Source organism: Erpetoichthys calabaricus, chromosome 14, assembly GCF_900747795.2.
Source record: "Erpetoichthys calabaricus chromosome 14, fErpCal1.3, whole genome shotgun sequence".
Classification (NCBI taxonomy): Eukaryota; Metazoa; Chordata; class Cladistia; order Polypteriformes; family Polypteridae; genus Erpetoichthys; species Erpetoichthys calabaricus.
The window spans coordinates 76,021,045-76,037,723 of NC_041407.2; the positions used below are offsets into that span (position 1 = coordinate 76,021,045).

Below are 16,679 nucleotides of genomic sequence, written 5' to 3' on the forward strand. Positions count from 1 at the left end.
AATTAAGGCAGGAGTCAAAATAAAGAAAGAAATTGGTTAGGACGAAAACCTGCAGCCACAGGGCACCCCTGGGAGTGAAACCGAGACCCACTGACTAATAATACGCAATTATACTGTAAATAGTGGGTTGAGAGAGCATAATTACTAAGTATGTACATTGCCATTACTGGAACATGAAGAATGGCCCATGTGCACTTTACTCTGCATAATGTAATGATAAACTCTAAGTTACTATGAAAGTACCGTATGCTGTAATTTTAGAGATTGGAAGAATTGTTAATGTGTACAGCATTAACCTGGGTTAACAGTAAGTACTTTGTGAAAATTCATAATTTCATGGTAGTTACATAATAATTATTTTATGTCAATCCTGTGTAAGTCCAAAGTAATTATGGACACCTAACCTTAATCCCAGTGTACTTGCTTATATCACTACTCTGGATCTGTGGTAAGTACATCATAGTGATATCTAACTATACTACTGCTACTGTACACAGGCAATTCAAAATATAGTTACTATACAAAGACACTGTAATTACGAATATTGGACTCTACATGTGTAATGACCCCTACTGTTAGTTTGGGTATACAGTAAGTACACTGTAAGAATGCATAGTCACGCTGTGGTTACCCAGGTACTTACAGGGTGCTCAGTATTTCCATGAACGTAAATTATGAATACCTAAAATAGATAGACAGATACTTTATTAATCCCAAGGGGAAATTCATGTTCCATGTGTCCTTAGCCATTCTGCTATTCTGGTTGAAACAATGCATACTTACACTCTAGTTATTACATTAATCTCAAAGATAGTTTGAGATGAATTATCATGCAGTAAGTATGGAAATCCAAACTAAACTGTGACCAAGATTTGTTCATGCTTGAAATTTTTTTTTTGATTTATTGCAAGTTGGGCTTTACAGTCTGGCTTTATCAAGACTTTATACTTAATCCAAATTTTAAAATACATTATCCAAAGTCTTTTGGAACCTATAACCTGCAACTACCATAATCATAATTAAGGGCTAATTTGTTTCTTGTAATATGACCTCCCGCTCATTAACAGACAAGGCTGATGGAGCATTGTCTGCCAAGCAACAGAAAGGGATAAAGTACAATAACACCAAAGATATAATGCAGTAATATGAAATATCTACATTTTCTTGTGCATCTATAAATAAATTAATCATTGCATTTACATCAATCTGTATCACTGAAAGGTTTGGTTATGCTGGTATATTAGTGTTGTTTTTTAATTCATTATGAGCCCTACCTTATATTATACTGACTTCTTTGGTCAATATATTGAATGTTTAATGACTTTGTTTTAATAATTTGCTAATAAATGTGCAAAGAATAAAAAACAACACTTTTGACAATATTTACTTCTAAGTTAATATCATATGATTATTGTGCAATGTCTTCTTTATCTTGTACCATATCTTATGATGTAATGCTGTGACTGCTGCAACATAAAAGACACTTAACTAAAATTGATTTAAGAGCATCTCACATTTCTAGTTGACTCATCTTTTGCAAACAGAAATAATGACAAATATTACTGAGGTGAATATTACTGACATCTGTAGTAGCAAAAGCTGGCTTTAAGCATGACCTATAGTTGAAAAGACAAGCATCAGACATGTTACATGCAGGACAGGATATAATTTTAAGGCACTGGTGTTTTACTCAATACAACAGAGTGGGTTAGACAATATTTAAATACTTTGAGGTTCTTACAGAGATTGAAACAAGCATACCGGCAATCTTTTTATCTAAATACAATCATAGTTCCCTCACAATTCGACACTGAGGTAATGAAAGCAGATTTACAGTTCATGTTTCACTTATTCTTTTAGCACTGTTTAAGGTACACATAATTCTAAGAATTGCCTTTTTGATTCTGATTATAAATTAATGTTTAAACCAAAACTCTCTTATTCTCCTCTTTTCAGCATTTACATTTTCATTGTTAAATTTTTTAATTTTATGAGCTAAATGTTTTCCAAAGAATTCTGAGGAAATAAAAGTGTGAGTTTGGTTAAAATATTTTGCAACACGTGAACCCCAGAACATCAGACATTGGAAAATGTTTTACAATCTGATTTTGTCATTTACTTGTTGCGACATTCTAATTTATGAAAATATGATTTACCTTATGTACAAAGTCTTCTGAGCAATTATGTGAACAGCACTTTTGACAGATTTTTAAACAAACATTTTTTTTATGGACATAATATAAAAAATAAATCAAGCATCCCCACAAATCTTTCACTTCACTTCAGGTGCCATCCTCCCTCATAATGTTACTCTCTGCTGTTAGCAGTATATTGTTTCTGTCCGAGAAGAAGGACAGCAATATACATTTGTTCAAAATGGCAAAAAACGAACCACTTAATTATTTTCAGGTGGTCTTTTTGAGGTGCATGTAAAATATATATTGAACAAGCAAACTATCACTTTAAAATTGAATCTTTGTTTAAACATATTACGCTTATGTTCCAGGAGGCAGCAGCACCTTAACTATAGGAAGATTTCACATGAACAGAGGTGTAATGCAGCAAAACAACAGTGTAAAATACAACTTCTGTACCCTAGAACCCCCATACCTGAATCTTCATCTAAGAACGAGTCAGTTTTTTTAGCCACACATGAAACCAGTCAGGTTTACACACTCATGCTGTTCATTAATCAATATACAGTATAAAGGCTAGGACTGGAATTTAGTGCTATTCAGAACATTGTTGTTCCAGTAGACTGCTATTTTCAAAAATGAATAAAATCAATTTGAAACATTCAGGGTACAGTTTTAGAATAGGAAAAAGCTACTTGTTGCTCCAGTAACAACTAGCAGAAAAAAAACAGACATGTAGCAATCATAAGAGTGGCTGGATATACCTGAGTATAATAAAGATTAGACATCATATTAATGACAGATGATTTCACTGTACAATCTTCAATGTTGATCTCATTCTGAAGTGAATTCATGCCTCATATGACACAATACAGCAGCATAGTAGAACCTGTAGCACTTAGTTAAGTTATTCAGCTTTTTGCAAAAACCTTCAATTGAAGGCTAGAAATTCTCTTCCTAAAGAGAGAAATTAACTTTAGATCTGTAAAGTCCTACACATCAAGGCATCATCAGAAAAGGTATATGGTACACCATCCTTGAAGGTACTGACCTGGACCTGTGAGTCCCATTTTTAGCAGCTTAAAATGATAAGCCAAAGTGTTCTCAAATTAACCACAGCAAGGTACATGTGCTCCATAAAAATGAGGCCCAAGTCCATTTGGTTATTTTAGTTTCATTGGCCATGGTAAACAGGTTCGGAGTCCTAACATGGAGGCAAAGATAATTGTTGGCCGATGCTTCTTAAATTTCAGTTTTTTCTTCAAGTTCTGGCTGTTTTCTGCAATATAAAGTTCTCCTTGCTGAGCTGCCCCTGTGATACGAGCAACAAGCTCCCCATGCTCCACAACCTCCTGTTCAGACTGCACAAAGATATCATGGAGCTCCTGCAGCCGGCTCTCCATTTCCAAAATCACCCGTTGTCTCTCTTCCACCTCTAGCAATCTCCGCCGTGCAGCTTCAAATTCCATACTGGAGCTGGGGGTAACCAGTTTGGATGAGGGTGCTGTGGAAGCTCCTGCTGCAGCAGAGTCCGACCTTGAGTTAGCTCCCAGTCTTTGGAAATCTCCAAGCGAAATGGAACGTCGGGATGGCGTTTTACTCTTCGGACCTGGGCCCTCAGAGTTAGAAGAGTCAGGAAAGTGCCCTTTCATTTTAGCAACTGAAATTCTTTACTTAGCAAAGAGAAATAAAAAAGCACACACAAAACCTTGACGTCTGGATACACGTTGCCTTCTTTCGTTGTCTGTATCAGTTACGGTACACCGGAGCCTTCTGGAATCTGAGCAGCTCTCACAATTCATTCATTAATAAAGGATGCTGGATGCAGCGTCAGAAAGCCAAGAGCACCCTTTTTGTCCTGCTATTGGCTCTTAATTCAGTGACGAGTAGCTGTTAAATGCCTATTTTAGAATTGGCACAGCCCCTCTGTTGTACTCATTAGCCCCCTTTTTCAGATGCTGTAACAAGCTGCATTTCTCTAGCAGAATGTTTTCTTCCTTACTCCCTGCTTTTCTCCTTCCCTCTCAGGACCCCTGCCCAACTGCTGAGGGTTGCCTATAGCAACGAAGTTGTGACGTAAATGATGGTTGGTCTCAGGAGGTAAGAGAAGGCGTGCTAAGCTCCCAGGCTTGGTTTGTTTAGGCACAATTCCCTTGTGCATCCAGAAGGTGTTATCGAACCAGCCTACGTTTCCTCCGGAGTACTAGTGGTGGAATATCACTAAGCACAGAAAATCACTCCCATTTTATTTAACAAGTTTATTGCTCAAAACCTCTATATATAGCATATGAAAAATTACAAATTGAACAAGTAGTACAACAATTATTTTTTTTTATCTATAAAAGAATCAAAACAGATGTAATTGCAGCACATGTACCCAGTTAGAATGCCAGCTATTCTGTGTTTTTTAAGTAGTTTTTGCATGCTCTGCTTCATTTCTGTGGGCTACACCTTCCTACACACATTTCAACGACACACTGTTAAGCTGACTAGCAGGCCTAAACCTGCAGTCAGTGTGAGCTAGAATGGACTGCCACATTCTTCAGGTTTGGTACCAGCCTTGTAATTAACTGCTGGGATAAGCTATGCAAATTTAAATGTCACACAAAATTTAAATAAAAATGTAATATGTGGTAAAAGAAACAGAATTCCTGTCTACAGAAAGCAGACTCAAGTCAGAACAGTATCAGCTTCTGATACTCCTCATTTTTTCCTACATGTTATCAAGCAGTAAGGGTAACAAAGAAGACAAGTATTCAAGAAAGGCAACTTTATTAAGCAAAATGCAGAATCCTGACACTGATCCTCACACTCATTTTCACTTGGTGACTGTCGGGACAATTTTTCATTAGGCCTCGTTAAACGATAAAGTTTGGTATATTTCAAGTTGAAATTATTTCTTCACAGCCCTGGTATATATTAATTTTCCACATTAAATTATGTTCTAAAATGAAGCATATTATATAAATTTAAAAAAATATATCCAGCCCGTTCTTGTACTTTATAATGGAGCTAAGTACCAGTGTCTCAATGTGAGAAAAAGCCTTAAAATTTACTGAATATATCCACTTTGATGGAGCAAAGGTTTCAATTTAACAAAACGTGTTTTCCATATTTCTGGGGCATATTTGAAAACAAAAGTAAACAGGAAAAAATACATTTCATCGCAGATTCTTGGTACTATCTTCTCGAGGTAAGGATACATTTCTTGCTCAATACCAAGCTATATTCAGTTATTATCCTATTGTTGATTCTGCAATTCTGCTTTTTCAGCAGTTATGTTCTGCCATGGCTTATTACAAAAGACCGATGGATGTCAAATCATATAATAATTTTTTGCTAAATGGTTTCTACTTTAGACCTATTACATTATGCAACACATGGTGGTAAAGAGCACACATAGAATTTCACTGTACTTTGTACAAATAATAATAAATGTGAGCTAAACCGATTACACTGCAGTGCATTTTAATAAAAGCCTTAGATTTTTGAAACAGCCAAGCCACCTGTATGTTGCTTTTTCCGTGTCATGTGCACTCACATTAAAAAAATTCTCAGAAAATTAAAATGGCGGAGTGTGCAATAGAGTCAAACCACGATGAAACAGAATGAAGTGCCAAAACATTTTTGAGTGAGTAAACTCACTGATCGCAATTGATCTGTAAATAAAAGGGGAAAAACTAAATGCTTACTACAAACTAATTGTATGCCTATAATGTCTGTTCAGCTTGTCACTTACTTGCATACTACGCACGTGCTCAATCTTTCCCTCATTAGACAACTGGAGCACATGCATATATTATCATACCACCAGCAGCAGTAGGCAATATATTTGTGAAGTAAAGAAATAAGCTTCCATTAGTAAAGGACGAGTAATTTTGTTGACCTTTTTCAGCCATTATTGTATACAGCGCATCACTTTGTCCACATTTTGTTATGTTACAGCCTTATTCATAAAATGGATTAAATTCATTTTTTTCCTCAGAATTCTACACACAACACCCCATAATGACAATGTGAAAAAAGTTTACTTGAGATTTTTGCAAATTTGCAAATTTATTAAAAATAAAAGAATTGAGAAAGCACATGTACATAAGTATTCACAGCCTTTGCCATGAAGCTCAAAATTGAGCTCAGGTGTATCCTGTTTCCCCTGATCATCCTTGAGATGTTTCTGCAGCTTAATTGGAGTCCACCTGTGGTAAATTCAGTTGATTGGACATGATTTGGAAAGGCACACACCTGTCTATATAAGGTACCACAGTTGACAGTTCATGTCAGAGCACAAACCAAGCGGAGTGGCCTCCATCATCCGTAAGTGGAAGAAGTTGGAAACCACCAGGACTCTTCCTAGAGCTGGCCAGCCATCTAAACTGAGTGATCGGGGGAGAAGGGCCTTAGTCAGGGAGGTGACCAAGAACCCGATTGTCACTCTGTCAGAGCTCCAGAGGTCCTCTGTGGAGAGATGAGAACCTTCCAGAAGGACAACCATCTCTGCAGCAATCCACCAATCAGGCCTGTACGGTATAGTGGCCAGACGGAAGCCACTCCTTAGTAAAAGGCACATGGCAGCCCGCCTGGAATTTGCCAAAAGGCACCTGAAGGACTCTCAAACCATGACAAAGAAAATTCTCTGGTCTTATGAGACAAAGATTGAGCTCTTTGGTGTGAATGCCAGGCGTCACATTTGGAGGAAACCAGGCACCGCTCATCACCAGGCCAATACTATCCCTACAGTGAAGCATGGTGGTGGCAGCATCATGCTGTGGGGATGTTTTTCAGCAGCAGGGACTTGGAGACTAGTCAGGATAAAGGGAAAGATGACTGCAGCAATGTACAGAGACATCCTGGATAAAAACCTGCTCCAGAGCACTCTTGACCTCAGACTGGGGCGACGGTTCATCTTTCAGCAGGACAACGACCCTAAGCACACAGCCAAGATATCAAAGGAGTGGCTTCAGGACAACTCTGTGAATGTCCTTGAGTGGCCCAGCCAGAGCCCAGACTTGAATCCGATTGAACATCTCTGGAGAGATCTTAAAATGGCTGTGCACCGACGCTTCCCATCCAACCTGATGGAGCTTGACAGGTGCTACAAAGAGGAATGGGCGAAACTGGCCAAGGATAGGTGTGCCAAGTTTGTGGCATCATATTCAAAAAGACTTGAGGCTGTAATTGCTGCCAAAGGTGCATCGACAAAGTATTGAGCAAAGGCTGTGAATACTTATGTACATGGGATTTCTCAGTTTTTTTATTTTTAATAAATTTGCAAAAACCTCAAGTAAACTTTTTTCACGTTGTCATTATGGGGTGTTGTGTGTAGAATTCTGAGGAAAAAAATGAATTTAATCCATTTTGGAATAAGCTGTAACATAACAAAATGTGGAAAAAATGATGCGCTGTGAATACTTTCCGGATGCACTGAAACTGTGCATAAACATTAAATAATGTCAATAACACCGCTTGACTTTCCAAGGTGAGCCATTCCCATGGCCCTGAAAAGTGCCACAGAGAAAGATGTGCACGACTAGTCTGCTTTTAAAATTACTAAATCTCAAAAAAAATGTTTTGTTTTTTTCCTTCATAAAATGACATGGATATGCTGTCTTGCAATATGAGTGCAAGCTCAAGACCAATAATCAATAACATTCTTGACTTGAAAATTAAACGTATTCAGTAAGTTTTCATTCATTTTTTCATATTGGGACCCCAGTACCCTTTAGTTTCATTACAAAACACAAGAGTAGGGCAGTTATTTTTTAAATGTATAGAATATATCTCACTTTAGACTACAACTTCATATGGCAAATTAATATATACCATTATTGTGAAAAAAATAACCTTGACTTGAAAAATACTGATGTATCCTTTAAGAAACCTTTTATATCTTGAACACACATGATGGTACCAATGCTAGGAGTAGGCAATAAATTGTTCCTGTGTTATGGATTTAAATAAACACTTTATCAGTATGTTAAAAATTAGTAGGATACTTGTAAAAACATTTAAACATAAAACATGTTTTATCAAAAAATGTGCAAATCTGTCCATGCAAGAGGAAACGGGAACTGTTATCGTATGATGGTGTATTTTATGCTTAGTGTCTGAAAGGTAACATCTTTGTGTATGTGGTTGTGTGTTTAATAGATGAGTCCTACTCCTTTAAGAAAATTGCAAAAAATTGTGTACAGTTCAACAGGATTAGCAAGCTGATGCAAATGGAAAGAAAGGGTCAGGAAAAGTTCACTTGTATATGTCATTCACTCAGGCATTTCTTTTTATGTTTTTCATCATTTGTATATTCAACCTTGTATTTTTTTTCTGTTGCCATTGCCATAGGCAGACGATAAAGTTCTAACACGTCTTGTTTTACTTTAACTTGTTACAAACAGCAATGATGTTTGCAAGCTGCACATTTGGGTCGCCCATGTAATAAACTGAATGTTGTATACAAATGGGTTTGTTTTCTCTAGTACTTGAAGTAGAAGAAAATAACTGCTGGTACTATGTTTTTGGGGCTTCTTAAACGATTAGAGGTGCACATTTAAATTTTGCACATGCAAATGTATATGTAAAGAATTTTAGAGAGTGGTGAGCGTCAGAGGGAGGGGCACCCCTATTCAAAGTATGCAGATATGCATGTAAATGTAAATAATTTCACAGGGTGGTGTGTAGGTCCCCTTTCAAATTCCATAGATGCGAATGTATATTACGGTGCAGTAGCTCATGGGGGACCTGTTAAGTCTGAACACCAATTCTGCCTCTACTTCTCTCTCCTTGCCTTGTTGCTTTGTCTCTCACAGCCACAGCATTTGGGACTGGCACTTTAGCTTCATAGGTTTTGCTAAACATATGTATATATATCACAGGATATGCAGTACTGTGCAAAAGTTTTAGGCAGGTGTGAAAAAATGCTGTAAACAAAGAATGCTTTCAAAAATTGAAGTGTTAATCATTTATTTTCATCAATCAACAAAATGCAGTGAATGAACAAAAGAGAAATCTAAATCAAATCAATATTTGGTGTGACCACCCTTTGCCTTCAAAACAGCATCAATTCTTCTAGGTACACTTGCACACAGTTTTTGAAGGAACTCGGCTGGTAGGTTGTTCCAAACATCTTGGGGAACTAACCACAGATCTTCTGTGGATGTAGGTTTCCTCACATCCTTCTGTCTCTTCATGTAATCCCAGACACACTCAATGATGTTGAGATCAGGACTCTGTGGGGGCCATACCATCACTTCCAGGACTTCTTGTTCTTCTTTACGCTGAAGATAGTTCTTAATGACTTTGGCTGTATGTTTGGGGTCGTTGTCCTGCTGCAGAATAAATTTGGGGACAATCATACACTCCCTGATGGTATTGCATGATGGATAAGTATCTGCCTGTATTTCTCAGCATTGAGAACACCATTAATCCTGACCAAATCTCCAACTCCATTTGCTGAAATGCAGCCCCAAACGTTCAAGGAACCTCCACCATGCTTCACTGTTTCCTGCAGACACTCACTATTGTACCGCTCTCCAGCCCTTTGACGAACAAACTGCCTTCTGCTACAGCCAAATATTTCAAATTTTGACTCATCAGTCCAGAGCACCTGCTGCCATTTTTCTGCACCCCAGTTCTTATGTTTTCGTGCATACTTGAGTCGCTTGGCCTTGTTTCCATGTCGGAGGTATGGCTTTTTGGCTGCAACTCTTCCATGAAGACCACTTCTGGCCAGACTTCTCCGGACAGTAGATGGGTGTACTTGGGTCCCACTGGTTTCTGCCAGTTCTGAGCTGATGGCACTTCTGGACATCTTCCGATTTCAAAGGGTAATAAGCTTGATGTATCTTTCATCTGCTGCACTAAGTTTCCTTGGCCGACCACTGCGTCTATGATCCTCAACGTTGCCAGTTTCTTTGTGCTTCTTCAAAAGAGTTTGAACAGCACATCTTGAAACCCCAGTCTGCTTTGAAATCTTTGTCTGGGAGAGACCTTACTGATGCAGTATAACTATTTTGTGTCTTGTTGCTGTGCTCAATCTTGCCATGACATGAAAATGTCTTCCACAACCTCACCTTGGTAGCAGAGTTTGACTGTTCCTCACCCAGTTTTAAGCCTCCTACACAGCTGTTTCTGTTTCAGTTAATGACTGTTTTCAACCTACGTGGTATAATTGGTTGATCATACACCTGACTATAATCCTACAAAATCCCTGACTTTGTGCAAGTGTACCTATAAGAATTGATGCTGGTTTGAAGGCAAAAGGTAGTAACACCAAATATTGATTTGATTTAGATTTTTGTTTTGTTCGCTCACTTTGCATTTTGTAAATTGATAACAAAAAACAATCATTATTTATATTTCTAAAAGCATTCTTTGTTTACAGCATTTTTTCACACCTGCCTAAAACTTTTGCACAGTACTGTATATATATATATATATATATATATATATCTATAATAATAAAAGGCAAAGCCCTCACTGACTGACTGACTGACTCACTGACTCACTCATCACTAATTCTCCAAGGCTGAAATTTGGCAGGCTCATTCCTTACAGCTTACTTACAAAAGTTAGGCAGGTTTCATTTCGAAATTCAAAGCGTAATGGTCATAACTGGAACATATTTTTTGTCCATACACTGTAATGGAGGAGGCGGAGTCACGTATCGCGTCATCACGCCTCCTACGTAATCACGTGAACTAAAAACAAGGAAGAGATTTACAGCACGAGTCACACGCGGGAACGAAGGTAAATGACGTTAATTTTTGACTGTCTTTTAATACTGTGTAAGCATACATATTAACACATGTGCAATTAAACGTGTGCATTTACGGGGTGATTTCTCAGGCTTAAAAGCTCACCTTTTATCAAACGCGGGAACAAAGGTAACTGACGTTGTTCACTGTCTTTTAATACTGTGTAACCATACATATTAACACATGTGCAATTAAACGTGTGCATTTACGGGCTGATTTCTCAGGCTTAAAAGCTCGCCTTTTACTAAAAAGGTAAATGCAAAACTATTTTCAATCAGTTTATTGAAATGCTCCCGTTAAGGATTGCAATAACATATTCGCGAGATAAAAGAACGAAGTAGGGGGAAATGGAGGAAGAGCCGCGAACAGCTAAGAGCAAAAAATTAATTAAACAATTGAGAACGGAGCGAGTTAAGCATACAAGCATGTTCATAAGGGAAAGAAAGCACGGTGTAAAACGTAAGTTTAAATTAAGTTTATAGAAACGCTCCCGCTGCGGATTGCAATAACATATTCGCGAGATAAAAGTTTAATGAGAACACACGAGGTATAAACGAACCACACGCCGTGGCGCAACGTTAGGGGCAACAGTTTCAACCATTCTATGATCTACTTCTCGCAACTGAAAGACGGCACATGGCGGATGTTAGCCGACTTGCTGACCGCAACGTTAGGGGCTTCAACTATGGCGCTGACGCAACATCTCAGTGCCAACACTTTGCAGACTGTACTTAAAAGACACGCCCTCCTCACTGGACAGTTAAAAACACCAATCAAACTAACGATGACATCAAGTATTACCCAATCAAAAGTAGGAAAGGAGGCATCTTCATAAAATGCGTGTGGGATGATTTGCATGAGATGCTGCTTTAAAAAAAAAATGATAAAAAAAATACGGGATAAATCCCGTCCAGTATTGATTCAAAACGGGACGCGCAATTTCATTCTCAAACGCGGCACGATTCCGTATTTTAAAGGATGGGTGGCAACCCTACAGTGCCAGGTAACCACCCATACAATCACATTGTGATTCAGACTAGGAATGCAATGAATGTAATTACCCCGATCTACATACAAGGCGAAAGTCTTGCAACATTCAAAGATGATGGTTTGGGATAAGTACACCATACAACATAAAAGAGCTTATGAAGCCTTGAACCGAAAAAAGCAAGATCTCAGAGATCGTAAAAAAAAAAATAGGAGGTAATGTCGTTTTACTCGCTGTAGATTTTACTCAAACATTACCAGTTATTCCACGAGGGAGACCAGCAGATCAACTCAACGCGTGTTTAAAATCCATGCTTCTCCCACGCTCGGTTATATGTCGCGTGTTCTCGGGTAGGTGCACCAAAAAATTTATACATTTAAGCATGTAATGGGCAAACAAAAAATGAGGTATACCCGAAGGCACTGCAGTAGTACTTAATGTAACTTTACTTCTTAAATGTTAATGTTTTACTGTTTAATAATTTATACGCTTCTTATATGTTGTTCAAATTCTTTTATCAAAATACCACTGACAGCGCAATGCATGATAACATGGAGTGAATACACCATACGCATCCGCCCACGGCTGCCCTGCTGTGCGCAGATAGGAGTTCATTCTACAATAAAATAAAATAAAAAGACTAAAACAATCATCACCCATAAAGCGGATAGTAGACGTGACGTACTATATGTGTACCACATTTCAAGTGTATAGGTGAAACGGTTTGCGAGCTACAGGTCATTTAAAATCCTGGACAGACACACAAATTGCCACGGTAGCAAATTACAGAAGAAGATTTTACTGTTTAATAATTTATATTTATATGAAATGTGCTTCTTATATATTACTTCATATTCTCATATGATAATGATGTTAATGTTTATATTGATTTCTGTGTTATTAAAACTGCATGTATGTGTGTATATGTATATATATATATATATATATATATATATATATATATACTAGCAAAATACCCGCGCTTCGCAGCGGAGAAGTAGTGTGTTAAAGAGGTTATGAAAAAAAAGGAAACATTTTAAAAATAACGTAACATGATTGTCAATGAAAGCCCGTTTCACTCAGTAAGTCTTATGTGTGTGTTTATGTATGTGTGTATATATATGTAGATGTGTATATGTAGATATGTATATATATGTATATGTATATAAATGTTTATGTGTGTGTGTATATTATATATATAATATATATATATATATATATATATATATAAATATATAAAAGACAGCAACAGTTATAACAATGACAACACAATTACATTGACAATCATGTTAGGTTATTTTTAAAATGTTTCCTTTTTTTTTCATAACCTCTTTAACACACTACTTCTCCGCTGCGAAGCGCGGGTATTTTGCTAGTATATATATAAAATCCAACATCTGTCTGCCTGTCTGTCTGTTTGCTTGCTTTTCATGAGAGATTTACTTAACGGATTAAGTAAATAATCCTATAATTTGCTTGAACTTTCTGGTTGATTTTGCGATTTCTGTCATTGTGCTATCATAGTTCGCTAGCAGAAGTGATTTATTTGCGCTAATCCGAGACAGAGGCTGCGGGCCAAGGGGAGGGGTAAGCGTGACGTCAGGAGTGGGGAGCAGCGCGGAAATTAGTGGGAAGTACATTTAAAACTAAAGCCAGGAAGAACTTCTTTACACAAAGAGTTGTGGGACTCTGAAACAAACTACCGAGACATGAAGTTGAAGCAGAAACCGTGACAACCTTTATGAAGAATTAGATGAGATATTAGGACAGCTTAACAATTACCAAAACAAAAAGGCTAGACTGTCTCCACTCATTTGTCAATTTTCTTATGTTGCTTATGTTATTCATTTATTTACAGTTATACTTGAAGTTCACAATTTTTCTGTTAAAATTCTATATCCAATGTTTTTCGGAATATGCAGATAAGTACATTCAATTTAATTCATTTCATTAATGCATGAATATCTCAGGATATATATACATGAGCACTGATTCATTTATTCATTCATTAATCCTCTAAAATACATCTTATTTTACAGAACCAGCACGAGAATGCATAATATAACAACTTTGTGGTCAGTGAAGTTTACTCTTCACATTTAATTCAACATGGACTATGTTGTTATCTCTATATGCATCAATAATTACACACTTGTGCCTGCAATATGTAACTGACAGAGTAACAAATGTCAGATGTCTCTGTACTATAGGATCGTTAAAAGAAAACACTATCATTTAACCTTTTAAAATTTTAAATTAAAACATGTCCATGTGAAAACATCATACACTTAAAACTTTTTCGTTTCATTCAAGTTTTTCTCAGGAACACCTAATACCTAAACACATCAGCAATACTGGCACAATATGTATCAGTAATTGGTCATCTTTGCTGTCCACATATCTATATCGTTATCTGTCTAAAAAATCCATACCTGTCGGACACTACTTGGAAGTTTGCACTATTCCTGAATGACCCAAGGCTCATAAGGTATAACATGAATGTTCCTGGTGTTCGTGAAATGCAAAGCTCAGAGTACCTGTGTCACATTTTTGTATCCATGTCCACCTCTGTGCTGAAAACATGATATTGCTAGCAATTCACTTATGTGTGGTCATCCATATTTTGAGCAATGATCTTTAAGTGCATGCCGTCATTCATACCAACAACTTCAGGAAAGCCGGCGATTTGCATGCAGCTTGCTTTAACATTACCTCACGTGAATTGGTGGGAAAATATATAAACTGAAGTATTACTTCATGCATTGTAAGGACATTCAAAGATTAGTGCAAAATATGAGAAATGTTTGGTTGTGACATACCCAAATAATAGCTATTGTAAAGTTGCATTTTATAAGCAATGTTGCCCACACTTTAATTTTGACAAACAGGACATGACCTCTCTGCACAGATGGAACACATCACATTACATACATTTTTTGTTACAAACATTATTCCATCTCTTTCAAACTGATACCTTTTTTATAAGTTCATGGATGTTCAGCGTTTCTAAAACTTTATTTTTTCCAGGATGTGCGTGCCAATCTCCGACTGAATGCCATTTTCTTGTAGCTCCTAGCAAGTTAGAACAACTCATAAGCTCTCTAAAATCCTAGTGAAGTTAGGAGTAGTTTCCTAAACTAGGAAAATTAATAAAATGGTTTTATTCTTCCTCCTAAGAGTAGAAATTTGGATCACTCTGAGGTTTGATGAGTATCTAGAATGGATGAGTAGTAATTTTTTCAAACTAAATAAAGAGAAAACAGAAATTTTAGTGATTGGCAATAATAGATATAATGAGGTTATTAGAAATAAACTTAATGCATTAGGATTAAAAGTCAAGACGGAAGTAAAGAATTTAGGGGTAACTATTGACTCTGACCTGAATTTTAAATCACATATTAATCAGATTACTAGGACAGCATTTTTCCACTTAAGAAATATAGCAAAGATGCTGAGAAATTAATCCACCCTTTTGTTTTCAGTTGACTAGATTACTGTAACGCTCTCCTCTCAGGACTACCCAAAAAAAGACATCAATTGATTGCAACTAGTGCAGAATGCAGCTGCTAGAATCTTAACTAGGAAAAGAAAATCTGAGCACATCTCTCCGGTTTTGATGTCACTACACTGGTTACCTGTGTCATTTAGAATTGACTTTAAAATCCTGCTTATAGTTTACACAGCCTTAAATAATCTCACTCCATATTATATTTCGGAATGTCTTACACTTTACACTCCAAATCGCAACCTTAGATCTTCAAATGAGTGTCTACTTAGAATTCCAAGAGCTAAACTTAAAAGAACTGGTGAGGTGGCCTTCTGATGTTATGCACCTAAAATCTGGAATAGCCTGCCAATAGGAATTCGCCAGGCTAATATAACGGAGCACTTTAAAAAACTGCTGAAAACACATTACTTTAACATGTCTTTCTCATAGCATCATTTTAATTTAATCCTGATGCTCTGTATATTCAATTAATTATCATTATTATTCATGGTATTCATATTCAAAATCCGTACTAACCCCTACTCTCTCTTCTGTTCTTTTTCCGGTTTTCTGGGGTGGCGACCTGCACCACCACCACCTGATCAAAGCACCGTGATGTCCCTACATTGATGGATTAAAGGCCAGAAGTCCACGTGACCGTCATCATCAAGTCCTTCCATGAGAACCCTAAATACAAAGAGGACTGATCATTTATGTTAGGTAAAATGCCTAGAGGGGGCTGGGCGGTCTCGTGGCCTGGAACCCCTGCAGATTTTATTTTTTTCTCCAGCCATCTGGAGTTTTTTTTTTGTTTTTTCTGTCCTCCCTGGCCATTGGACCTTACTTTTATTCTATGTTAATTAGTGTTCCCTTATTTTAATTCTTACTTATTTTGTCTTTTTTCTCTTTCTTCATCATGTAAAGCACTTTGAGCTGCATTATTTGTATGAAAATGTGCTATACTGTATAAATAAATGTTGTTGTTGTCTTTGAGCCTGTTTTCCTAGCCTGGGACACTTGATAAATACAGACACTGACTTAAAATTGCCTATCTTGCATCTGATGGGATGCGTTATATTCGTCCTGAGTGCCACAACGAAAAAGTCTTAGTTTTCTTCCTTGGTGGTCCCTCCCTTGACAAACACCTAGGTACACCATTGCCTTTAAATATAATAGTTCCTTGTTTCATGAGCCTCTCCAGAGTTGCTGAGGATTTCTTGCTTGTTAAGAATTGTCTTATTATTTTGTCACTGAAGTCTTAATCCACGTGGAGCCATTCCTCAGAGACTGTAAGCAGCAGGCCTGGTGAACTCAACAAG

General features: G+C 37.1%; 1 protein-coding gene across 1 annotated transcript; it reads right to left on the reverse strand.

The window, feature by feature from the left end:
• Positions 1-3,298: 3,298 nt before the first annotated feature.
• On the reverse strand, positions 3,299-3,787 carry LOC127530137 (TMF-regulated nuclear protein 1-like). The gene has a single exon (XM_051936210.1). It carries the CDS (start codon positions 3,785-3,787, stop codon positions 3,299-3,301), a length of 489 nt encoding a protein of 162 aa, XP_051792170.1.
• Between the last annotated feature and the right edge of the window lie 12,892 nt (positions 3,788-16,679).

What these genes read in the sequence shown, in the direction of transcription:
- LOC127530137 (XM_051936210.1), bottom strand. Translation starts at nt 3,787, where the DNA reads ATGAAAGGGCACTTTCCTGACTCTTCTAACTCTGAGGGCCCAGGTCCG.